This window comes from Halictus rubicundus, chromosome 10 (genome assembly GCF_050948215.1).
Source record: "Halictus rubicundus isolate RS-2024b chromosome 10, iyHalRubi1_principal, whole genome shotgun sequence".
NCBI lineage: Eukaryota > Metazoa > Arthropoda > Insecta > Hymenoptera > Halictidae > Halictus > Halictus rubicundus.
The window spans coordinates 6199469-6224196 of record NC_135158.1 but is presented as its reverse complement, the minus strand read 5'-3'; the positions used below and the strand labels follow the sequence as shown (position 1 = coordinate 6224196).

The window sequence follows — 24728 nt, the reverse complement described above, 5'->3', positions numbered from 1 at the left end:
GTGCGATCAAATCAAATCTCTGCAACAATTACAGATGTTTCAATGTTGAAGAGAATAAGAATGGCAATTGATGAAGAATTGCATGAGCTTTAGGACAATAATGATGAACAAAAACACACAAGTTTGAATTCTTAATTATTTTAGAGATCAAGATTAACATTACACGACTCAGTCATTTTTGGAAAGATACTACGTGTGCGCGACGCGCTACTGTTTCACAAGCTGTACCTACACAACTACTTTGAGTTTCTGCTTGAAACTTTAGGAGTATGATCTGAACGTGTGCTGCAATTAATTGAAGTAAGAAAAAGGGATGTTTTGAATTTCTAAGCAGTACGTGCACGACTACTCTGCATTTCAGCTTGAAATTTTTAACGAATTCAAGTAAGAAAATGGGGTTTTTGAAATTATAGTCAGCCGGGCTGTATTCCTGTAATTCGGTGAGATGTGCAGTAGCGACGACTGACTCTGTTGATTGCTGATACTGTTAGTCCGGCGGTTTTGATCCGTCCTGTAGAATATAACGGCACTCACTTTCAGAACCTGTGAGGTGCGGGATCCGCCGCGATCTCAGTCAACGAAGGGACGCCGTCTCGTGTGGATCAACAGGTGTTCCCGGCCGTGCGACCAGCGTTCACCAGCATGGGTGAGTTTCCGCCCGAGTTGAACAGCCAAAGGTTCCGAGCCAACCGAATGGTACCTCGCGTTCGTCATCGAACGGCATATTGTACATCGTGGCCCGAGAGCCGTGAACCGAAGATGAAACCCACGCATTAATATTTTGCGTCTTCGTTTAGGTATGCGGGACGAGACTTAGCTATGCTGCGGACTCAACGTTTCGTCCTATGCTGGCGCTTTTCCACTAACATAACAATAGCATGCGACGCTTCTAAACGTGTACACAGCTTAATTAACACGGGCTCAACGTCCAAACGATTTCATTCGTTCAAGTCTAATCGTTATTCGTCGAAAAATCTTTTCCCTGGAAATGTTATAATTGGTCTGCGGAACTTTATGCAGAATAAAGTTTGCATCGATTGCAATGAACAGGTGGCAAACAGAAATTTCATTCTTCTTCTAATCTGTTCTTGAATTCTTTTCGTCTGTCTACTGCTATAAATGTATAAATATCCGCAGTCTCGTTATAACATTCAAATATACATTACAAATAATGCAGCACACGCTTTTCGAATTTATTTTTATTTACATGTACAATGTAAAATGCCGAAATGGTATATTAACATGAAACTATATAGTCTGATTTTTCTTAAACTGGAACGGCAAAGGGAAATATTTACTGAACGTCTTAATATAAAGACACGGTTATAGTTTCCGTAATAAAATCAGGTGTTAATGATTGTTGTTTGAAGGGTTCGCTACGCGTGATCGTCATTACGACGCACAGTCCTTTTTCTTACGCATGGAGTTTTTCGCGTAGAGTAACGAGAACTTTCGAATATCGATCTCAGACAGATGTAGGACGATAAATAAATTTTCGAAAAGTCTTCGCAGAAGCGAAATAGTTCTAATTTGCCATTAGGGTCGTGGGTTCGAGGAGCCCCCCTTAGGAGTCCTAGAGTTGAAGGTTCTTCTCGCTTGATGCCACTCTGAAAGAAGAATGGAGTTGACAATCTTCTTTTTAACGCTGTGGGACTCTAACAAGAGGAGCTGTAAACTGCTTGAAATGATTGGGGTATTACTTGAATGATGTGAAATTGGCGTGGCTATATTGCCTCGGATTCTGCGATTATTTGGAGCAGCGATTGATAACGCGAGGCATCTTATCAATTACAAAAGTGGGATTATAGTTTTCAATTGATAAATTCATTGATGCGATCCCGTCACCTCGAACTTACTAAAAATTTGATAATATGATTCCACGGCAGCTCTTACCTCATGCTTTCGCAAACGCCGCCTTAAATGTCACAGGGAAACGTTGAAAGAGAAATGCCACGTTTCCGACGAGCATCATCGCACGTTCATCTGCGAAATAAAATCATTGGTATCGTATCAATTAAAATCGGGAACGCGAGATTCGCGGAAACCCAAAGTTTAAAGAAAAATCGCGACTCGGTGGATCGCTTTCGCAATGCTCCGCGCTTTTACACATCGTTAAACATTGACCTAGAAATAATGTAAGAACATCTTGATAAAACAGAAAGAAACTTATTTTCAAGATGGTACTACCCGTTCTGTGTTTTAATACGCCGTCAAATCTGCTTCGTCTCGACGAGCATGGGACTAATCACGTTAATGAGGTGTACAAATCTGTTTTCGTCAATTAACCGCGTCTTCAAGATAGAGTAATCGTTTGAAGGAAGAATGGAGGGCAAACGCCTCTCCTTTTCTTGATGCTTGCGAATTATAGTGCAGGTCGAAAGGTCAAAACTCGTGACCTTTACTTCTTTTCCTTTGCAATTTCGACTAATGGTAATTTTCAGTTAATTTTGTCGATATATTAGGGCAAGGGACCCAATTGCTGTGCTTATATCAATCATACTTATTTTTAAAGCATAATGAATATGTATAATTAATATAGACAATTGGTATCCCCACAGTAACCGGGTCCCTTATCCTATATAGTAAACTAATCCTTTTAACATCTAAAAAAAAGAAAAACTGAAGTCGTTTGGTCCAATCTGAAAAGAGTTATTAGTTTTTAACACTAGGTTTACGGGACCCGTCAAAATGACGGGTCCTAATATTTTTAATTTACGATTATTGAGATTGTGAAGATCCATCTACGTGGAGTTACTCAACAAATTTATTTCTTTAGGTATGTGTTATTCAAAAAATGGCTAAAAACTTGGATAGACACATTCTTCTTATGTTTATAAAGTAATGTAAAATACTCAATTTTAGTACTCCGTAAATCTAGTGTTAAATGGCGTCTAGGTAATTTTGAAGAACACCACAAAGAACAGCTGTCGAAGAGGAATTATAGATATAATCCCCGCGCGAGTCCTTTTATTGTCGTGGTTTTGAACGAGCCCGTAATATTAGCACCGCTATCAATGAAACGGCTACGGTTTATTATGTAAATGTCATGCAGTGTCAACTGAAATGTCAGACAGGTATCGGTTCAGCGTAATCCGTATCCTGAAACGGGAGCAGCCCGATGAAACGCGCCACGCGGAACCGCAGTTGCCTTGTCGTCCTTGCAGAAGCCGCAGGGGAACGGCGATAGATTAGACAGATAAAAATAACGTTTGTCTGGCACTGTCCTCCCACTCACTGTTGGATCAAATCGGAGACCAGTTCAAGGGAATCGATTCTACGACCGTTTCTCAGACTGTTAATTATTAATCCGTTCTTGGCCTCCATCCTCGGATGTCCAGTCATTTTCACCTTCCTCGCCAAATATAGTTTCAATCCGCTTCTGATTAATCGCAAGATCAATCCCGCCGAGAAATGTCACGAGTAGACCTGCGGATTTTTATACATTTTTGAAAAAAATTCTTTCGTCAAGCTGTGAAAACATTAGACAAAAACTGAACGACGTTGTTCCGTTATGTTCGACCTGATAGAATGCATTTCAGTTTCTCAAAAATAGACTCGGGCAATTCTTATTTCGCACGAAGATCTGTTAATCAGCTTTCAATGAAATGATGTATTTTTAAGTTCGTGCCACTTGTCAATGGTGATCGTTGGCTGTATCTGTTCCAGAGGCGGGCAAACGTGCAAGCATTATGTAATTCGATAGTAAAACAAGGATAATGAGTAACAGTTTCCTCATTTCTATTAACGGAGATTTCTGACGACGCGACAGGCATTAAGCGATATGTAGAGAATGACTCGACGGAAAAGGGACAGGCTGTCGCTTAATCGGCATTGACTCCCTTTCCAAATGGCCCAGTTTTCGCAGTGGACGTTTATTTAATGATAGCGCATGTCGACGAGCCTCGTTGCGCGAGAACTGCGCCGTGACGCTCGAAACATTTTCATATTTCCTCGCGCGCTGCTCCGTGGTAATTGAATCGGATTTCTTTTTCTTTTTTCCAGGGACCGCGTACGTGTGCTGTATGGTGGCCATGCTCGCCGTAAGTAAATACGCAGGCGGATCGGGCATCGACTTCCTGCTTTTCTCGCACCCGGAAGACGCGTGTGCGCGCATTGTTATCGCCGGAGGAGAAATCGACGTCGATGACAAACGGCGGATCGAGATCAGATTTTTTTTTTTTTTTAGAAATTTATCCGATCTTTTTGCCACGCTGCCGGGGAAAAAATCGATTGAAAATTGCGCGACTCGGTTTCTTACGCAAAACTGGCGAACCAGCGCCAATACAGATCCTTTCACGAGTGAAAAGCTGAATTAATGATCTATGAATCACCGCGGACGATTGAGACGTAACGCGCGAAACGTAGAAACTGTCGATTGACGTTGGACTTATCGAGTCTATCGTATCATTTTCAGCGCATAGGGTTGGAATGTTGTAAACAGACGGAAACAAAATCAGTAAAAATACCGATTGTATTAATCGTAACTTATTAAAATTATTAGTTCCTACTTCTTGCAGTCGATGCACAAAATTTGTACGTTCCATAAAGATCCGCAGGCAAATGATCAAAATTGGTGGGCGCAATTTGAAACAGTAGAAAGGTGAACAGAATTTGATGATGCCGTCACATTGTTTGCAACTTACTGAAACTACAAAAGAGAGAAATGAACTCCTATTCGGTTCGCGTGTTCTGCAATCAATGCAAACAATTTTTATTTTGCGCACAGATCCGCAGTCTAATTATAAGAATGATGATTCTCCCGAGGCCTTGAGAAACCGTGCGATTTCTTTTATTTTGTTTTTTTTTTTCGTTCGGGGTTAGAGAAAGCGGCTATGTCGCTGTGGTTTTTAATTGGAGGAAGCGCTTTCTCTGAAAAATGATGCAAACAGTGAGAACGCATAATAACCGCGCGAACATTGATTTTTCTTCCCATCAGATGCTATTCGTCGCTACGGAGGCTGGCGACATGATGCGTAAAAGCATTGTCTTCGACAAGAACACGCCAGACGTGTTCTACTGTCCGCAACAAAAGCCGACGGGCTTCGAGAAGATGATAGTGAACGCGAAACCGTTGTCCAAACTATGCCAGTTCGAGGGGAAACCGATACCTCCCGACTATAAAAGCGATTGCTACAACGACGTGGATGAGACCGAGTATGCTTGCAAAGAAAAGTACAGAATCATGGTGAGTCACCGATGAGGTCACTGGCAACAGAAGTTGGGCAGCCCGGAAATCCAGAGAATTTCGAAACTCTCGGTGCAAGTAGAGAAATTCTTCCTTCGCATGCAAACCTAAACCGCTTGTTCTTATCATAAACGATTTTAGGAGGTGGGAAATTTCCGAAAACGTTGAAGAAACAATTTTTGTACCTTTTATAATCCATTCATAAATTATAAGAAGTAAACTAGACGCCAGGAACAGTATTATGCTAGGAAGAAAACCGAAGTCTGTGTTAAGGATGACTTGCTCTACTTGCGCAGAGAATTTTCTAAATTTTCGAGCTCCCTAACTTTTACACCATAAGAGCATCATGACAAATTGATTTCGACGTCCAGAAAGAAGTTGAATAGTTGATTAGTAATTCATTCGTCTTCCAATTATTACAACCACTCATTGAAAAATCTTGGACACGATCCCGGGCGTAATTACAAATCCAGGACTGTCCGGGACGATCCCGGACGTCCGGTAACTCGAATAACGAAATTCCACGTTGAAAGCGATTCCACCCCAGGGAAGATAGAAGCATCCAAAGAAGAATAGAAGTTCAGATTGCCCTAGCCGGATTTCCAAAGGGAGCTTATGTGCTTCAGCCTCACTTCACGCGGTTTTCGTTGACGCGATTAAACACCTGCAGTTTTGCGAGGTTCACTTGACATTGTAACAGTTATTAGCTACCTAGAAAATTCGCCTATTTTGTATTTCAGATACTGTACATTTTCTGATCTCTCTCTACGAATTTTGTCACTTAACACGTTCACTACCGCGTGAATTTTTCTTCGCACATGTCTCGCCATTCGCATAAACAACGAAAGATATTAACAATTATTATTAGTTGCTCGACAATGAAGTTTGCGCCTTACATTACAATTTCGTTCATTTCAGAACAAATAAATTGATATTCAACGCCACTAATTTTACAACAATGGCGTCGAACGCTCACGACCCCTGCGGCGGTCAACGTGTTAGTGTGTTTGCTAAAATATTCGATACAGAAATGTTCAGAATTTTGAAAACTGTTTTGACACAATGTTCTATATACTCTGAGATAGTTGGATAAAAATATTTCATTCTTTTTTTTACCGTCAGGGCGGTCTACCCCATTAAACAGAATCATGTAACGTATCGGTGATATACATAGACCAAGCGAGCCTCACGAAGCAGTCCATAAAGATAAAGCAAAGCGAAAGTGAATTTGACCCGAGATGCACGCATCATCTGATCATCGTAACGCTGTGTTCATCACGTGTAACGAATTGGTGTCGGTTTTTTTTTCTCGTTACAGAAGCGATTCAGAAACGCGGAAGGGGACGAGAAAACTACGGATGTCTTCGCCAAGAAATAGATGAGAATCGGTGCTGCACGGCCGAACTACGTTTGCAATTTTGCAATGCGCCATTAAGTCCTCCGCTAATGCTCAAGCTTGCATCATGCAGTCCCATAATTACAATGCACTCCGTTTGTTCCTCTTTTTTTTTTTAATTTTTTGGTTAAATTAGAACAATGATCCATGCCACTCGCTCGACAGAACGGTCAAATACCTGCGAAGGAGAAAATTATAATTACTACATATTACGTAACAATGTTTAAGCATTTCATTCAACCTGATAATTCTCGATGCACTTTGTAGTAAAAAATTCTTATCGTGACAATTTGAAAGTTTGTGTAATTTTTCATTTCTTTTTTTATATCGAAAGTGCTAAGGTGCTTCGTAGTTTCCAAGCTTGAAGGACGATTTGTATTTTTGATAATAACATTAATAAAACTAACCACAATGGAGTCGGGTAGATTAATCATTAATCCTTCCAAGAATGGCTTCAAAAAGCTGCTTTCGAAGAACTGGAGATCAGTTATGCGACTTTCGACATTCCGATAACCGTTTGCACACTAACTTTGCATTATACAATATAAGTTAAACGGTGGATATCGTTTGTTCTTTTGGGCGTTAGTCGGTTAATTACTAAATCGAGAAGTTACGATGTTTGTATAATTTTACCATTGTTTCACTGTTTGTCTCGAGAGAAATATGTATTCGTTGTTCAGTCGGCCCCGTTTTATAACGCTAGAGAAATTCCTCGAAAAAAATGCGAAAATAAAATAGATATCACAGTATTAATCTATGCTCAACCTTTTATCACGAAGCGAACCCGACAACTGCATCAAAAATATGCTCATTGCGGTAGGTAGTAATTCAATATAATGTTTGAGCAGTTTACGACTTTAATTCTTATTTCTCCATTTCTCATTCTCTTCAATGTTTCTCGATTCGCCTCTAGGTACACGATGACTTCAAAATTGCATTTTTGTTTTAGATGAGGCTGCATCCACCTTGGAGCGCCGCACCTTATAATGGAGCACGTCTGTCCAGGTTTCTAACTTTCGATAATGACATACAGAAACGCAACAATCAGATTTAGAATGCTTCTGGCCACAGAGATTGGTTTCACAAAGTTGCACGAATTTTTCAATTGAATTCTATCGAAAGCTTTCACTGTAACGTTTCGGTTAAATGGTATAAGAAATTTTCATTGCATTTCAAACGCCTTGATTCACGACACTTTTGCCTCGTGTGTTGTTAATATTTTTGTAAATAATTTTAGTTCCTGTATCTTTGCTAATGTTCTAAAAGTCTGATTACGGTCACACATTTTCGCTCGTAATTTATATTTGAAGGAGAAGAAGAAGCAAACTTCATTATTGCTAAAATATTTAACGTTCCTATTCATTGCGAAGTGTATAAAGATTTCTTAATGTATTTTTGTAATATATTTTTAACATAAGCGTAAGACATTGTAAAGAAATAACGTAATATATGTGAATAAATATACAATCTGTACAATATATTAAACGATTTTAAATATGTGTACAATTCCGTTCTTGTAAACATAAATTTTTGTAATTTAATTACCGTTTTGATCGTGTAAAAGTATCTCGTGCTATGTTTAACTTGCAAAGGAACAATAAATTTAAACTTGAAAGAGAACTATGCTCATTAATAACTTAAACGAATTGAATCTTTAATGTTCATTTGCTTACGATAGAATGAATATATGGTATAAAGAATTATCCTACATCCTCCTCTCATTCGGTTTATATTCCTTTTCGTGATTTCAAGTACTAGTCATTTAATTTCGACGTATAATGAAAATAACATTTACATCTATATCGTTGTTTTTAACTGTGTAAGTAAAAAAGCGTAAATTAAGTTAAATTTGAACGTATAGTGGTATAGTTACGCACTTCTAAAAGTTACCATTTTTTTTACCACTGTGTGAAGAGGTATTGTATGCGCATCATTGTCGGTTCCACGTATTTCACATTTTTTAATGAGCCATGTTACAAAATGTTCCAGTAGTAAAATGTATAGTGTATTTTGAGGATAGTTTAACACTGAACCTCGGTAGTATTTTCACGTTCTTAGATCACAAGCATAATTTTACGCGTTATCCTACCCGCGTAACTTATTTACATTACTATTAGTGGTCTACGAAATGCATGCTAATTTAATATTAATGTCTCGCGACCGCATTCGAGACTGGAAAGCACAAAAATTAACTTCTACGATGCACTGTGTAAATAGTACAAATGAGGTCATTGTTACAATTAAGGTGAATCCAATTTCATCTTGTTGGTATGATACAAACTCAATCGATGACTTTAAAAACAAATTGATGCCGCAGCCGCATAAAATAATGTTGATAAATCACAATAGTACTACATTTGCTCTTACATTAAACAAAACCGATGGTCCGTCGGAATTTTCACCACACATTCGTACAGCTTAGCATAGCAATATTGTTTCGACTCGATATAACAAAAATATATTAAAATTGATATAGGCATCACAGTTCTCGGGGTGTCACTCTAAACATTTTTTATCTTTCCTAGAGCAAACGATTGTCAGACATAATTTAATGAAATGATCTCGTTGAAAAGCATTTTTGCTAAAGTTTCCAATAATTTATCTAAATTTGAAACGATGATGCTGCGTACTTATCCGACAGTGCAGTGACGTAACGAATGTTCTGTACGAACCAAATCGACGCGTATATTCGAGCACATGGGCATTGGACTGCTAAAAAAAAAAAACACAAAAAAAAAAACAGTAGGAACATGCGCTTCGAAGGTGTATCCTAAGTGAGGAAGAGATCACCGGTGTATCATCTATACCCGCTGCATTCAGATCTGCACAATGGTTTGGCGGTTCAACGAAAGTTCGTTTATTCAATCGAATCCCGGCTCGTCCCGGCGGTCGAACCGATCACGTTTTACAAAATCAATTTTCCGCCGTTCGAGGCTCTTATCTGTGCCACTTGTTCAGGGGTGAGGATGAGCTTGCTCCCGTTGGGCAGTGCTAAGGCATAATGACTCCCGGTTTCGTTCACAACCACGACCAACTGCGTGTTTGTGTTCTGAACTGCGGGCTGCGCGGGTTTCACAGGAGTTATCGAGATGCCTCCTTGACTCATGCGTTGCATTATTTGCGGAGGAATGGCACTCTTTGGCTTGGCGACAGTGATGTCTGAGGTAACGGTTGTCTTCTTCTGTATCTGATTCCTGCGAGGCACCGTCTTCGTCTTAGTCGTTTCCGTTTCGGGGCCTGTCTTCTCGGTGATGATCATCTCGATCTCGTCGTCGCTGTCGCTGAGGACGATCAAGGACGTGGTTTTCTGGCCGGGCTTCTCCGCGACAACGTTCGGCTTTCTTTTTTGAGTTTTGACCGGCATCCCGCGTTGCTGTTGAAGCATCTTCCCTCTGGGGTTACCCGCTCGCGGGGTGTTGCCTCTGATTGGCATGCTGCTTCTGATAACCGCGCCGTTAGGGTGCGGATGCGCTTGTCTCAACGGCGGATATCTAATTTGGAGAGCTCTGTTCGACGGGGGTTGGCTAGAAGGCATTACGCTCGCGGGGCACTGTGGTACACCTTGATTTACGTGCTGATGACCGGGTGGCATGTATCCTCTCTGTGGTTGCGCCACTGTCATCACGTACGGCACGTAACTAGGCTGGCTCACAAACTGCTGGGGCGCTAACATTTGAGGCCCTTGGGGCTGAAACGCTTGAGCAGAGACGTAGCTAGGTTGTGGATGTTGAATGATGTAATTTTGACCGCCCTGTATGTAATACCCTTGCGTAATTGATGGCATCGCGTTCGATACCAAGGAACCACCGGGATGTATCAGAGTTTGCGGCGGAACCATGTTCGACTGCATCACGTAATAGTTCACAGAGCTGGGTTCTGTCTTGACCATCACGAAATTTGGAGTAATGTTTGTGGGGTAACTGTTATCAGGATGACTCGGCGGGCAGTCGTAGATTGGGCCCTCGTCCTTGATGTCCAATTCCGAATGCACGCTCTCAATTTTCTCGATCTTGCAAGTTGACTCTGCGAAAGGCACTGTTTCTTTAGGATTATTCTCTGTCGCATCTTTGCAATTCACCTCAGGGTGAACCTCAGGTGTCACCTCAGGGTGAACCTCAGGTGTCACCTCAGGGTGAACCTCAGGTGTCACCTCAGGGGGACACGACTCTTCTGGCTTCTTTGACTGGCAGATCGGAGGAGCTTCTTTACTTTTAGCTTTGTCCTTATCGCTGGCCGCGTTCGAAGGAGCGGCTACCACAGACGCTGCCGCCTCTTGTAGTTCGTCGACCTTGATGCTCTGTAACTTCTGTTGGAACGATTTTAATCTGCGATTGGCAGCTGCAAGAACATGACATATGTGTTAGTTACGTCTAATCGTTTAACGCATTCGGCACAGAAGTTTTCAAAGCTAGAAATAGTACTACTAATAGCGCTCACAGCGGTCTGACTACACTCGTATACTCACACGGACGTTTATTTTTCCTTTTGCGAGAGCTCGGTAGTATCCAATCTTGGTCTGAGTCCTCCTCGTTGTTGTGGTCGTCGGCTTGTTTGACTTTTGCAGCAAAGTGTGCAACGGATGCACCAATCTGTGCGCTGGGAGCCGCGTAAACTGCCTCAACGTCGGCCCATTCATCCAGCTCTTTCTCCTCGATCTCGTCATCAGAATAGAACTGTTCGGTGTAGGATGAGACGCCGCGGGCTCGCAACACCCTCCGGCTTTGTTGTTCTGTTTCAACAGGAAAAGGAAGAAGGTAAGATGTGTGAGTAAAATTTTTGTTTCTAGACGTAGTGCACCGATACGTACCTTCTTCCTCGCTGGCGTCGTCTTTTTCTTCGCCGGTTGCTTGATTTCCCGGGTCTTCACTTTTCTCGTATTCGCATCTTTGCGCTTCGCCAACAGAGCTTTTGCCTTGGCGCTCTTTACATTCCTTGTGTTCTGTTTCGATTGACTCGGTCGAGTTGATGATATTTTCCTGGCAGTTTTTGCTGACGACTCGCACGCTTTTGGAACCAGATGGGGATAAGGTAGGCTGCGGTAACGTTTGTAACGATGCGTCTCCGGGTGTTGGCAGTGGACAGCCCTGCGATCCAAGAACCCACCAATTAGAGCCGAGACCCTCCCCAGATGAGTCCTGATCCTCCACACTGCTACAACACACAGCAGTATGTCTGCCATACACGCTCGACAAAGAGACAAACGTAATTGAAAACACGCGGAGCAGCTCCACTTTATTTATCAGGAACTGATTGTAGCAATTTCAAGAGGTTTCAGGTAGGATGAGCGTTAATCTGGGAACGTGATTCACCAATACAAAGCTACTCATGTAAGAAGTTCCTTTGCACAATCATAAATGTTTAGAATTTCTCAAAATGGATCTTCCCGTATGTTCAACTAATTCAAAATCATTATTCCCAAATTAAATTTGTTATGATGGAGTCAATAGCGTCGACAGAATTTTATGATTTCGATATCAACATGCGGCTTTATATGAACAATTATAAATGTACCCTTGTTTGAAGGTCGTCCACTCTTTCTGCAGCTTCACTCTGGCCTTCTTCGTTGAGTCCTGTAAAACCGATTCCATTTCCTCCAGAGAGGAAAGCAATTCCGTCATCCTCTTAAGCAGCTTCATCTCACAGGGATACGTGGATTCGTTCTGGAAAATTTCGGCAATTCACAAAAATAATTGCATCAATGTATTATATTGCTACGTATGAAATGTCTCATTTTAGAATGCAAATCTTATGATCAAGGAATAATAGCCTGCAGGTTTATTATTAGACTGCTTGGACATTACACTTTTATACAGTACTTGCTTTGGGGAACAAGTTTTATTAGGAAAAAGTTATGCTTGTTTAACGTCACTGTCAAAAATTATTTCATACGTAGCAACGTAATAATTACAAAAATAATTATTAAATACATACATCGCCAGCAGTGCCAGCATTGTGCTTGCAACACTTCTGCGACAAGGTGGATACGAGGTCCCTAAACGTGCTCACGCTGTCGGCTATAAGTTGAAAATTAGAAACGCGAAGTTCGGACAACATCTCGTTGAAATCCTGCACTTCCTGTTTCCAGACTTCTGCATTCGTATTCTTAATGTTTTTAAAATTATGCTCGTTCTCGCTGTCCTCGTCCATGGAGAAATCTTCTTCCATCGCTTCTTTCTGCAATCTGCTTCTCAGCTCGCTGAGAGAAAGATCCTTATCGTCGTCCGATTCTTCTTCATTGTAATCTGTGACTTTACTAGTATTTCCTAGTAACTTCGTCTTCGTATCCTTGTTAGCCAATCTATTTGGTTTTTCTTCCCTTCGATGGCCGTTTTCTTGAATGATTCCCTTCTTAGAATTTTTCATCGAAAGACTCGTACTAGTCCTTTCTGTGCTGTCCTGATTCATATTGGTTTCACTTAATTTTTCATCGTCGGATTTTGACGTGGTTGATACTTGAAAATTACTAGAATTTTGATTGCCCATATCCAGACACTTCGCACTGATAATTTCGTGTAACTTCTCATCGTCCGTTTTCGATGAATTGCTCAGAGATTCGCGTTTGTCTATGCACTGGTCAACGGGTTCTAAATATTGCTGCACCGAGCTCATCCCTAACTCGCTCACAGAAGAAGACACCGTTTCGTCGACGTTCCCCGCATTGTTCTTTACGATTTTTTTCGATTTTAGATCGCTCAACATATTACTAATAATTTCTATTTTACAATTATCTTTACTACTGCTCGAGAAACCTTTGAACATTTTCTGGGACGACCTCTTGTCCGAAACGGTTCCCCTCGAACTACTCGTATCATAGCCGCTCGTCGATTTGAAATTTTTACATTGCGTTTTGTCAGACTCTATACTCATTTCCGAACACTTCGACGAACTTCTTGACCTTTTCCCGTTTATTGTGTCTAAATTAATGTTATTGTTGTTACTATTACTATTGTTATTATTGCTACAGGTGCTTGTACTACTCAGATTCGTGTCCTCGTTTATCAAGGAGTCCCTCGCACTATCACTAATACACTTGCAGTCATTCAGATCCTTCTCGTCACATTTATTTACCTTCTTGTTAGACTTTGGAGGCAAACCATTGCACCACCGTAATTTTCGTGTTTTCTGTTTCACTTTTTTCCGCATTGTGTCTGGCTGTTTCGCTTGATTGTTGTCCGGACACGCTTTCGCTTCTGTCTTGACAGGCTGAAAGACAAAAATACAATAAATAAAAAAGAACATGATACAGACAGCAGTGAAATCAGACGATTTAGTTGCAACAACTAATACTTTTACTGTAGATAGAATTGTATTGTCCAAGCAATGCCTGTACACTCTCAGATCGGTTTTAAGGAATTGTGGAAAATAAATGTATCTTGCTCCATAACGATCAGTGCCCAGAAGTGTCTCGAACTGGTCCTCCCATGGCTGTTTTGCTACTTCCTCTTGCACAGTTTTCCGAGTATGCTAAAAAATTTAATTCCATGGAGTTAAAACATTTTTGACACTGTTCGAAGCTAGGATAACCTATCCGCCGTACCATGACCGTATCACAGACTGTTTTCAGAAGCCAGACTTTTTGTTTGAAACTCAGCTCCTCAAAATCTTTGCCATTCAGCAGAGGAGCATCTGGGAAAACATTCCAGAATTCTGGTTCAACACCAATGGATTCTAGAACCTAAAAATCTTTGATCATATCTCTTATCACTGTGTGGTACATGGGTAGTCTACGTATGAAGGTATCTTAGTAGTTGATAGCATTTGATCTGTAGATTCATGCCATACAATTAACGCATGACATTTCATTATGCTAGAGAGCACGCCTATCGGTTCCTGAGAATAGTTTGTCTTCTCTTAATAAAGCGGAGCACAACAGTGCAACCAATCAAGCTTACCTTCACAACATCCCTACGTCTTCCCTCGTAAACCTTGAACCAAGTTTTCATCTTGTACGCCAAGATGTTTGTCCAGAACTCGTACGGCATGGGTGGTATTTTCCTCAATTTTGATTTAGTCATAGGAGAGCTGCAATTTCATTTGATTTTAAATATGATTTTCTTTTGCTTTCTCAGATGCAAATGTTTCATGTATCTCCGTATATTTTCGTAGCATCCGCGAGTTTGTAAAATGCATCTTTTACCTTAACAAGGAAGTCATGATGTTTGCCAACTGTTTTGAAGCCCTTGGTATCAGTAGCATACGTTCCATCTCGTACATAGATAAATGAGGTATGTTTAATGCTTCCCTTGACAAGTGAAGGAAATGGAATATCTGTGGAATCTAAAACATTAATGATTACAGGACGGATTACGAGCTGTTACAGAGAAATTAGGGTCATTGTTGATGCAGAAAATGTATATGTACCTCCCACATAGATTCCATTTTATTTCTTATTTTATCTGGAAAATAATTCTCCTGCTCCCAGTCGACCATCGCCTGCTCCTCCTTCTCCAACTTCCGCTTTCTATTTCGTTGCAACATTTTCTGAAATTCATACAACAAATTTACTGATAAAATATTTCGGAAGTTCAGCAGAAATGTTTTCGTTTTCATCTTCCTTCTCCGTTTGATAGGTGTAAACCCGTAACACTTGCACGGCCATCGGTGGGTCTTTCTAGACCCAGACATTTCTCTACTAATATTTACGTAAAAATGAATATTTAATTTATTCATTTTATAGTATATACCAGAGTACACTATTTTTAAGTAGTTCATAGTTTCTGTTGCTGTTCGAAGGATCTATTAAAAAGTCGTCAGCCATGAGCGACAAACTTTAAAAAATTATGGCACAATCGCCGACAGACAATGTGCTAAGAACATTTCCACGAACAGATCCGCGTACTTCGGACGCATGTGAATCTATCATTAATTATATAGAATTGTGTACAGCATAAAAAATTGTTTTCCTTCGTGGTGTGCAATCATCGTCATCTCATATGGCGCTATTAACATAAAATCAACAATGATGACCTAGTGTAGGCGCGCCACTGTCAATGCAGCGTTTCATGTCCGCGGTCTGTTCAAACATACAAATTGCTTTCAATTTAACCATTATTTAGCATTTTTTTTTTTAATTTTTCACTCGTTTTCCGCGTTTATCTCTGTTATTACGCCGTACCCAAGGTCGCCGGGGTCGACGAAGAGGCTCGATGAAATGTACATAACAGTAAATTGCTTGTTTCAAGAGAAATAATAACCACGTTTTCATCGTGCGACCAACATTAAGCACACACTTTCAACCATTCACCGGCACAATATCGAAAATTCGATCGCCGTAATTGCAAGTTCAAGGTGCTCGAACGGGATGAAAATTAGTCACCTGTTCTCATTCGTTGTTTCGTCATTAATTTCTAAAGCTCCATCGACTTCTATGGAAACTCTGGACGTAAATTTTCCGGGAAACGGTTTGGTTCTTACTTTTTCGAATCGACGCTCTTGTTGGGAGCACGTGTGCGTGAAAATTGAAAAACTCAAGTGATTCGCGTGTACACGCGACCGTGTTAAGGGGATTGGAGCCATTCGACGCGGTCACGAAAAGCCTTTGCCGTACGGTCACGCGGAATAGTTAGCGTTTTCGCCGGCCGGCCGGTGTGCGGTTCTAATTGCCACATTTGTAAAACGATGTACTTACAACCGCTTTTATCGTGTCGGAGGATCGTAAAAGCTAAGCCGCACATCGAATTGACAATTTAAACGGTGTGTGCTCTTCGGCCGACCTTGCACCTACCCTTCCTCTTGCGCATCGATGAGTCAAGGTCACGGAAAAACGTTCTCCATTATGCCCGTTTAGCCACGCCCCTGCCCCTCCTCCCATTTCCTTGACCCGTTTTCCAATCGCAGTGTGCATACGATACTTCGTTATACCATCTTCGCAAGTATGCAACATTTTGTTAAAAATGTGATCTTAGTCTCGTTATACTGCCAGTCAAGATTACTTATTATTATTACGTACGGCCACGCCCCTGGCTCCGCCTACTTCAATATTTTTCTACATTTAACCAGGATCTTTAATGGACCATTTGCATCATTGACGCATATATGCGCGCTATTTTCCTGTACTGAGCCGATACATTTTTGGAATAGTGGGCGGAGCCAGACCCATTAGGGCCCACCGTTTCGTCCCCGTGTATGTTTAATAAACTTTTGATTGCGGTTTAAATAGCGCTAAAAATCAGGAATTAACTCATTCTGTAAATAGAAATCGTTCAAAGCTCACAAGAAGATCCTGTCGCAACAGTAAACGGTTCTTCGATCAAACACGCACGGGAAGATCTTTCAGGGGAGGGACAATAAAAAGCAGCCGTCCGTAATTATCTGTGTCATCGCGGGTCGAGGCACGCACACAGGCTAAGGACAAGAGGAAGTATTGTGGCACGAGGATATCCGTCGATGTTAAAACGATGTCCATCCTACCGTTAACCCCCAGTTGGTGGACAGGCATCGGTCACCGGTGGTTTACAAGGGCCGACACACTTTCCAGTCACCCTAATTGCGGGACAATATTTTCTGAGCAAACGGATAGGCAGCCTGGCGAAGACGCCTTTGGGGAACGCGTGCAGTGGGATAGTCAAAGTTCGAGGGGGAACACGTTTGAAATTACTCAAAATCTCAACAGTGCTGGTCCAACGAGGACAGAGAACGAGGACGAGCAAGATAGAATAAAATACTAACAAACGAGCTCGATTAAAGAGAAGAAAGTCCAAGAAACCGAGCAATGCCAATCAAGCTGTACTATCGGGATTACGCGAAGGACCAGGAGAACGAGATACCTCCGGTGGTTAGTTCCCACAAAGCTACGGATAAGACGATGTTGAACTATCCGAGGAACCAGGATCTGAATGCACCGTACTCCGTCAATACAGTGCACCTGCAAAATCCTTACAAGCCACCGCAAAGGCTGGAGGGATTTGCGGCGCGGGAAAATTTCAAAGTACGGCCGCCGTTCATCAAGGTGCTCCTATCATTGGTCAATAATTCACGAATTCTATTTCTTCGATTGAAATGGCGATCGATACGTTGATAAGTCGTCACTAGACTACAGAGTTTCTGCGTTCGTTGTAAAAATGAGTAGCTGCAATTTATAGCGGGCGAAACGGTAAAAGAATTTAGGAGCATCGATACGCTACTTGCAACTTTTTAAAATCGTTTAAGCGAGAAAGAAATTTTTATCTTGCATGAAGATCCGCAGTCTAGAAATTACGGACTCTTGAAATATCTGAAGAGAAAGTGTAGCAATTTTATTGACGTTGTTATATATTTTTTCTTAGAAGATCACGTACCGATCGAAGGACCCGACGCTGAGATCGAGGAACAAGAAGAACGGAACGTCGAAGCGAGACTCTGCTGCCGCGCAACACAATGAGCGCGATAATGATAAAACTCCTAGGTAATTCCATTAATTTTGATGATAGTGAACACTGCGCTAATGAAGCGTACAATTTCTTGACTATGGAGCCACTTTAAATCCTCACACGATCCTTGGAAATGGTTGCATAATAGATCTTTGCTTCGCAGTGTAAATCAACGAATTAATTTGTAATGTCAGATTTTTAAGAAATGCGTCTTATAACATAGACAAAAAGAAATATGAAATTATTGTATTTGAGAGAAGGAAATCAGTGAATTTTTTACATTAAAAGACGTATGAGGATTCAAATCAAAACATCAAATACAGTGATCAAAATACTCTAGATGAAACATGGACACAGATCGCCCAGTGGAGCACGGTTCCGGCTCCAGTGAAATCAAGAGCAACGAAACCACGCCCACTCGTGGCCACGCCTATTCTCAAGATTGAGAGTCTCATTTCTCGCTAACCTCAGATGCCTGAGTCTCCCCATGGGCAATTCAGGCCCCCCTTAAGATAAAAGCTGTTGTCCATGTATTCCTCTGGGTGCTCACAAAATATCATTAATCATTAAAACACACTGGTTAGGAGTGGTTCTCTTTGCGTGCGAGGATAACGATCTGTACAGAGCAAGATCATGGTCGATAATTGTAGATACCTTGATGTTAGGAAAAGCGAGAGCATCAAGCAGTCCTTGAAGAACCTCGAGATCAAGGCTGCCCTGGAACAATACTGCACCAACACTAGCCTTCACGGACTGCGTTATGTCGGTGATTCGAACCTGACAATCGCTGAAAGGTAATTACTTGCGTTTTGACTTAACGATATTGAACACGAACGACGGTAGAATACTTGGAACTGAGAAATGTCGTGTAAGAATGCAAAGTGGATTCTGCTAGTTTCGTGTTGTTTAGACATCGGAAGCGATGAAAAGCAAGATTGTAATTTCGGCTTTATGCGAACGCTTCAACGACCCAATCGAACCGACTTTAGGCCGGCTAATTACGTTTCTTAACGCATAATACCGCTTTTATACCAAGCGGTCACCCGGCTGTATAGACAGCGCACGTATCTAGGCGAAGACCGCACGGTGGTAATTAGCATCAGCTCTGTCATTAACTATTAACCGACTTCTACGGTGAGGTTTGTTGTGAGGAACACTTCGAGGAACTTGTCCAAACTTTTAAAAAACTTTCTAGCCACGTCCTCCGGGCATGAAAATTCTGAAAGCACGATTCCTTATCAGTTCTTTCTTGTTTATGAATTTTACATTAATAGAGTAAAATGACGGAAATGGAGTCCCGGTACGATTGGTACTTACTGAGATAAAAATTGCTTTTTCAACCAGTTCCGTGAAACTGGATTAAGGTGAGGGTGAATCTTGAAGTCTCGCTTCCGATGTAAATATTAAAATTGGGCAAAACGATGACTTAGACCTAATTTTGCATAGACTGTATCCAGTTTCAATTTCGTTCGTTTCCTGGCTTCAGGGTGTTCTGGATGATAGCGTTCACTCTGGCGGTTCTGGTCGCCTCGTACTTCATATGGCTTCTCTATCGGAAATGGGTGACCACGCCGATCATCATTTCCTTGAGCCCGGAACCAGTGCCTTTGGACGAGTTTCCGTTCCCCTCGGTTACCGTTTGCAACATGAACAACGCGAAAAAGAGCGAGGCTGCGCGCATAAACGCCGGGTAGGATTGATAATTAAGATTACCTGCAACTACGTAACAGATCAAATATTTAAGGAAACGATGACCGAGTGAATATTTGAACGCTAGGAAGGACAACCGGAAGAAGCTGTTGTTGGAGGACAGATGCAGCACCGAGGCGAACTTCACGGCGTACGATCTTGATGAGAGCACAATTACCTGGGATAACATGCTACATTTTACGATCAACGTACGTAACACATTAAACATCCCTTTGTATCTAGGAAGATTAACACGATAACGGAACGCACTCGTTACTTGTTCCTGATCCGCATGCGAAAGTATGTTGTATTCTATACCGCGGGAATAAGCCGACGAGTATGATATTCAAATGATTCTAGTCGTTTATACATGCCCGTTGTAAGTACACGTTGCAGCATTAGTATAACGCTTGTAATCGAAATTCGAGGAAAACACTTGCTGAAACGTTGTTGGCTGTTTCACAGATTCATAGTTGACGGGTCCATTGAGAGTCCATTTTAATTAATTACCGACAGGTATCGCAGTCCTGCGGGGAAATGTTACATATGTGCCAATGGCATGGGAACATCAACGACTGTGAGAAGTTGTTCAACCCCACCATGACCGACGAGGGACTGTGCTGTAATTTCAACTCCGTTCACAAGAAGTATCTCTTTTACAATCCGTGAGTTGTTGTTGTAAAATTCTATAAAATTGGAAACAATATCCGCTGATGCCAAAGATAGGGAGACGCATCGATCCTTGAAAATTACTCCCGTCTAACTTTGAATGTAACAAAGGGGCGTGGCCGAGCTCGAGTGGGGAAGGGGGCGTGGCCAGTGCACCACTAATACGACTCGAGTAAACTTGAACGGTCGATACAATTTTCCAAAGTTTGTTGTGCAAAGTGTAATAACGGGGATTCGCATCTAGGTTGAAGTACAGCTAACTTAAAGCTTCTCACTTTTAGTAGAACGGGTTGTAACAGTGTGTTAAAAGATTCAGTGTGCAGGCAGACTTTAATATCCGCTATTCCTCAACGCGAGCTCGTTTCGAAGTACCATGCTTTCAGTAGAAGCAACTTTTGTACAGTGAGCATGCTCCAACTGGAAGTGAACTTTGTTGGAAAGTTTCTAGAACCTTCGCTATTCCAGACAGGATTGGTCGGACCTGAACAACACGTTCCCGTCCAATAGCATCGACTGGAACCCCGAAACCGGCTACGACGTAAAGATGCTCAACGAGTCTATGCCATTGAGACCTTACGGCGCTGGGCAGTCCTATGGTTTGACTTTGTCCCTGGACGCCGACATAGCCGAATACTACTGCTCGTCCACCGCCAGCGTGGGCTTCAAGGTATAGTTCTTCTCACACGCTTGCAAGCTAGCCAATGCACTGGCAACCACCATACTGCAAACTGGTAAAATTCAAGAAAACGTGTAAACGAAAATGAACATCAATTTTCTTCCATTTTTCTACCACCAGATGCTTCCTAGTCGACAAAAGACAGTCTAGCTACGTTCGTACCTCTACAAAGTGACCTATAAAAATGGTAATCTGTATAAAGACCCGTAGTGTAACTATTCAATCAGGTCCAAGTCAGATCATGTGTACAAATTGGCAAGCCAATGCTAGAGCAGCAGTTCTCAACTTACTTCGATCGAGAAGTTATTATCATTCCATACGGGGCGTTAATAAATAAACTTTGTTTCAATGAAGCTTTCGCTCAAGTTGTTAATGCATTATAGTTTGGGAACTAATTTTATTAAAAACCCCTGTTCTAGAGCATTATTTGTGGTCTGCTACCGGTCCTCCAAACTTCATCAAAACTCGGGGGAGGAGGTGGAGCTTTGTGGTCTAGTAGTTAGAGATCCACCCCCTCCCCATCCCCCACTTAGCTTCCCTTAGTTTCCCCCAGTGTGGTTCAGTCAATGTCCTCGCTTTATCCGTATCATTTAATCATTTAATAATCAAAATAAAAGAACAGAAATTAGTGGATGATATGGGTTTCAGATGCTGCTTCACAATCCGGTAGAGACCCCGAAGATAGCCGAATACGCGTTCGCTATAACCCCAGGCGAGGAGACTAGAATAATCGTGACGCCCCGGATATCGACCGCCAGCAAGTCGATAATCTCCATTCCCCAGAGGAAGAGGAAGTGCTTCTTCACCTCGGAGCGAAAGCTGCGTTACTATAGAACCTACACGCAGAGGAACTGCGTTTTGGAGTGCGAGGCGAACTTCACCCAGAAGATGTGCCACTGCGTCCAGTATTACATGCCCCGTAATTTTCAACAGAAAATCCATGTGTTTGTAGCGAAAGAATCGCACGACTGCACAGAGAAATGTAGATGAAAATCTCCTGTACTCTCTAAAAGGACGCTCGAAGAGGCGTGGTCTAATTGTGGAAGGAACGGGAGGCGGGACTACGACGAAAATGAAACGTTGTTCGAGCATCGTTTCTCCCCTTATACATCTAACTAGTTTTCATTTTATTTAACCCTTTGCACTCGAAGCTATTTTATCTCCAAAAGGAAACATTTCTTCCGACCTAGAATATTTCCCTTCTATATATTTGTTTTCATGTTATACATACGAAAATGATGCAATTTACTCGTACAATACTGAAGTGGTTAGTAATTTATTGAATACAAATAAATTTAATAATGCAGAACATATTTTGAATAATGATACAGCAATTTTTAGTGGTGCCTTACAGTCGCCATTCGAGTGCTAAGGGTTAATATTCAACCGAGGAATGTTGTCAAAGAGGTGGAGTCATAAGTGAAGGGGCGTGGTTATTCCCGCTTTTGATCACAGTATTTTTTAAATGATGTAGGAAATCTCAGATTTTGAACTAGCAATCGGAATAGCTAATTTTTACTCTAGGACAGGCTACACTAATGAGTATTTCATGTGTGTTCAGAGTCCTCCAACACACCGATCTGCGAGAAAAAGGATGATCAATGCGCGACAGCTGCTCGCCGTGCGATGGAGGTGAAACTTTACGACGACGATAATGGCATAATTTTCATAAACGCCTCGGAAATGTGAGTAATACCCTTTATCTACCCAGAAATGTCGCCACGGAACGATACATGTTGCAGACAGAGCTGCAACTGTTACCCGGGCTGCTTCGAGATAAATTACAACGTGGAGATATCGCAGAGCAAGATCGACCCCAGCTTTCGCATCGGAGATTACTATGTGAAAAAGGATAAGGAATATTTTTCGTAATGTCCCTTTATATCCACGCTAGAAGTTCAAAAGCTACGCGTAGCGCTGTCTATACCAAATCGTGATTAACATTGATCTCTTGTTATAGTAAAAATATGGCGGTGGTCCATGTATTCTTCGTCGAATCTCAGTTCACTAAGTACGTGAAAAACGAGCTATTTGGATTCGCTGAATTTCTCTGTAAGTTTAATAATATTTCTTCTTTTATTGTTATATTGTTCCGCCTTACGGGGTCTTGCTCCGCCCCTTTCTCTGCTCTAGCCAGTAAATGTTACGTAAATCCCCCACCACTGCCCAGCCCCTCCCATCGTCCCCCCACTCCCAGTGCATAGTCCCACCCACTCAAAGCGAATTCTTGCCCGATATGTTATTTGCCTATCAAAAAAGTGTTATTTTCTGTTCACAGCGAGTACCGGCGGTCTCTTAGGACTCTTCATGGGTTTTAGTTTTATGTCACTGGTGGAAATCGGTTATTTTATCACACTGCGAATCTGCTGTCGCATATTTACAAATAACCAAACCCCCCGAAACATTTTTCCCGTGCGCCCGTTGGATCCTAACAAGAACGTTGTTTATCCGTTCGTGCAGTGACGATTTTCAATTATTTTAGCAGAAATTGTTACTGCGTTATGACGACATCGTGAAGTGATCTTTTGGGAATTTATTATTTATTACGAGTATTTCGCGCTGAGTAAATTTTTAGCAACTATCATTGCAAAAAATAGACAATTTTAGTAAAACAGCAAATTTCTATCGCTACTAGACTGCAACACCACGAAGAGAAAGTCAATAAAGCACGCGGTTATTGTGATTGGTTCTTTTGACGCGGACTGTACAAAGATGTGTTAGACGTGCTGTAACAGTGTGCGATCACGTTACACTCTATCGGTTTCAAAGAAAAGATGATAAAAACGACCTTCATGGTTTTCAAATGCTAGAAGCACAAAACAAAAATACTAGAAAAACTATTGCTTCAATGAATTGAAGATTATCTGACATTTCAATTGTATGTAAATCGATGCGGCATTTAAAATATTGTAATTTCACATTGCACGCATTACAATTACCATTATCTTGCCAGCTTCATCAGCAGAGATTGTTTAATGCTATACGGAAACCAATAATTGCATGCCAATGTCCTCTTTATAAACAAAATAGAAAACAATTGGCAAATTTATGGCAACAATCGCACGTGATGCGTACGGCAATATTGTATTATGTGATTAATTATTATACGTCTTTGAAAAATAGTTTAATCAACATTTCGTGAGAATTACGGCGCAAAGCTAGAAAGCACGTTAGACAACACGGTTGCACTGCCACAAACAATTACAATTTGACATCGAAATACGGTATTTCAGTATAGTAGTCAGCAAAAATAACGAGGGATCATATCCTTCATAATGGTTAGTCATTTAAATTTAGTTGTTACTTCGCCGAATGTCAAAATTTCGCATTGCCAAAACACAAGTAATGTTATCTGAAGAGTAGTGTGTCTTCGGAAATTGACTTACCTTTGTCGTAGAACTTCTAGTGAAACGTCAACCATAATCGGGTAACATCCTCAGGAACGTTTGGATACGACGGCGGATCGTGACGGCAATTCGAAGATCGTTAAGACGGAAAAACACTCGCCTAATCAGGAACTAAACACAGTTCACAGTTCTTCGCGACGCCATGTTTATTCCTGCATGGCACGGGTGTGACTACGTTCACTTACCGCTGAACGGAGACTACGTTCACGACGTCCGTGGATTCACTTGCGCATGCGCGATGCCGCCCGCGAATATTCGAACGTCCCACCGTCAAACAATCTACCGGTCTTCTATGCTTTAAAAGTGTTTACAGAGCCCGAATTCGTTAACAATTACATACTTAAGTTCAGCATGAACT

General features: G+C 41.5%; 3 protein-coding genes across 8 annotated transcripts; 2 read left to right on the top strand and 1 right to left on the bottom strand.

The window, feature by feature from the left end:
• The first annotated feature begins 500 nt into the window (after positions 1 to 500).
• LOC143358010 (uncharacterized) lies at positions 501 to 9048 on the top strand. 2 transcript variants are annotated; one of them, XM_076794821.1, is made up of 4 exons: positions 501 to 646; positions 4003 to 4040; positions 4937 to 5185; positions 7531 to 9048. In XM_076794821.1, exons 1-4 carry the CDS (start codon positions 643 to 645, stop codon positions 7633 to 7635), a joined length of 396 nt encoding a protein of 131 aa, XP_076650936.1. In that variant the 5' UTR covers positions 501 to 642; the 3' UTR covers positions 7636 to 9048. The 2 variants fall into 2 exon arrangements, with proteins under 2 accessions (XP_076650936.1, XP_076650937.1); XM_076794822.1 differs by lacking the exon at positions 7531 to 9048 and adding an exon at positions 6504 to 6997 and having other exon boundaries at positions 512 to 646.
• A 212-nt stretch (positions 9049 to 9260) lies between these two features.
• On the bottom strand, positions 9261 to 24659 carry LOC143358006 (uncharacterized). 2 transcript variants are annotated; one of them, XM_076794808.1, is made up of 11 exons: positions 24350 to 24659; positions 14943 to 15062; positions 14719 to 14858; positions 14474 to 14603; positions 14119 to 14256; positions 13869 to 14045; positions 12513 to 13784; positions 12093 to 12241; positions 11389 to 11729; positions 11047 to 11310; positions 9261 to 10919 (listed from the first exon to the last, which is right to left on the bottom strand). In XM_076794808.1, the coding sequence occupies exons 2-11, from the start codon at positions 15057 to 15059 to the stop codon at positions 9487 to 9489; spliced, it is 4161 nt and encodes a 1386-aa protein (XP_076650923.1). In that variant the 5' UTR covers positions 15060 to 15062; positions 24350 to 24659; the 3' UTR covers positions 9261 to 9486. The 2 variants fall into 2 exon arrangements, with proteins under 2 accessions (XP_076650923.1, XP_076650922.1); XM_076794807.1 differs by lacking the exon at positions 24350 to 24659 and adding an exon at positions 15266 to 15870 and having other exon boundaries at positions 11389 to 11732.
• LOC143358007 (pickpocket protein 28) lies at positions 16831 to 24343 on the top strand. 4 transcript variants are annotated; one of them, XM_076794809.1, is made up of 12 exons: positions 16831 to 17508; positions 17846 to 17964; positions 18595 to 18723; positions 19416 to 19619; positions 19707 to 19827; positions 20135 to 20283; positions 20753 to 20954; positions 21612 to 21882; positions 22525 to 22648; positions 22706 to 22831; positions 22924 to 23015; positions 23242 to 24343. In XM_076794809.1, exons 1-12 carry the CDS (start codon positions 17293 to 17295, stop codon positions 23424 to 23426), a joined length of 1938 nt encoding a protein of 645 aa, XP_076650924.1. In that variant the 5' UTR covers positions 16831 to 17292; the 3' UTR covers positions 23427 to 24343. The 4 variants fall into 4 exon arrangements, 3 of the variants coding, with proteins under 3 accessions (XP_076650924.1, XP_076650926.1, XP_076650925.1); XR_013082916.1 differs by lacking the exon at positions 23242 to 24343 and having other exon boundaries at positions 22710 to 22831; XM_076794810.1 differs by lacking the exons at positions 16831 to 17508; positions 17846 to 17964 and adding an exon at positions 18224 to 18294 and having other exon boundaries at positions 18330 to 18723.
• Positions 24660 to 24728: the final 69 nt, after the last annotated feature.

Excerpts from the sequence above, each read along its gene's own strand:
- LOC143358010 (XM_076794821.1), top strand. Across the intron at positions 4,041-4,936 it reads GTATGGTGGCCATGCTCGCC|ATGCTATTCGTCGCTACGGA; the intron begins GTAAGTAAATAC and ends TCTTCCCATCAG. Across the intron at positions 5,186-7,530 it reads AAGAAAAGTACAGAATCATG|ATGAGGCTGCATCCACCTTG; the intron begins GTGAGTCACCGA and ends TTTTTGTTTTAG.
- LOC143358006 (XM_076794807.1), bottom strand. The coding sequence starts at position 15,059 with ATGTTGCAACGAAATAGAAAGCGGAAGTTGGAGAAGGAGGAGCAGGCG. Across the intron at positions 14,257-14,473 it reads GACGTAGGGATGTTGTGAAG|GTTCTAGAATCCATTGGTGT; the intron begins GTAAGCTTGATT and ends AAAGATTTTTAG. Across the intron at positions 11,733-12,092 it reads TGGACGACCTTCAAACAAGG|CAGTGTGGAGGATCAGGACT; the intron begins GTACATTTATAA and ends TGTGTGTTGTAG.
- LOC143358007 (XM_076794809.1), top strand. The coding sequence starts at position 17,293 with ATGCCAATCAAGCTGTACTATCGGGATTACGCGAAGGACCAGGAGAAC. Across the intron at positions 17,965-18,594 it reads GATAATGATAAAACTCCTAG|GAAAAGCGAGAGCATCAAGC; the intron begins GTAATTCCATTA and ends CCTTGATGTTAG. Across the intron at positions 18,724-19,415 it reads AACCTGACAATCGCTGAAAG|GGTGTTCTGGATGATAGCGT; the intron begins GTAATTACTTGC and ends TCCTGGCTTCAG.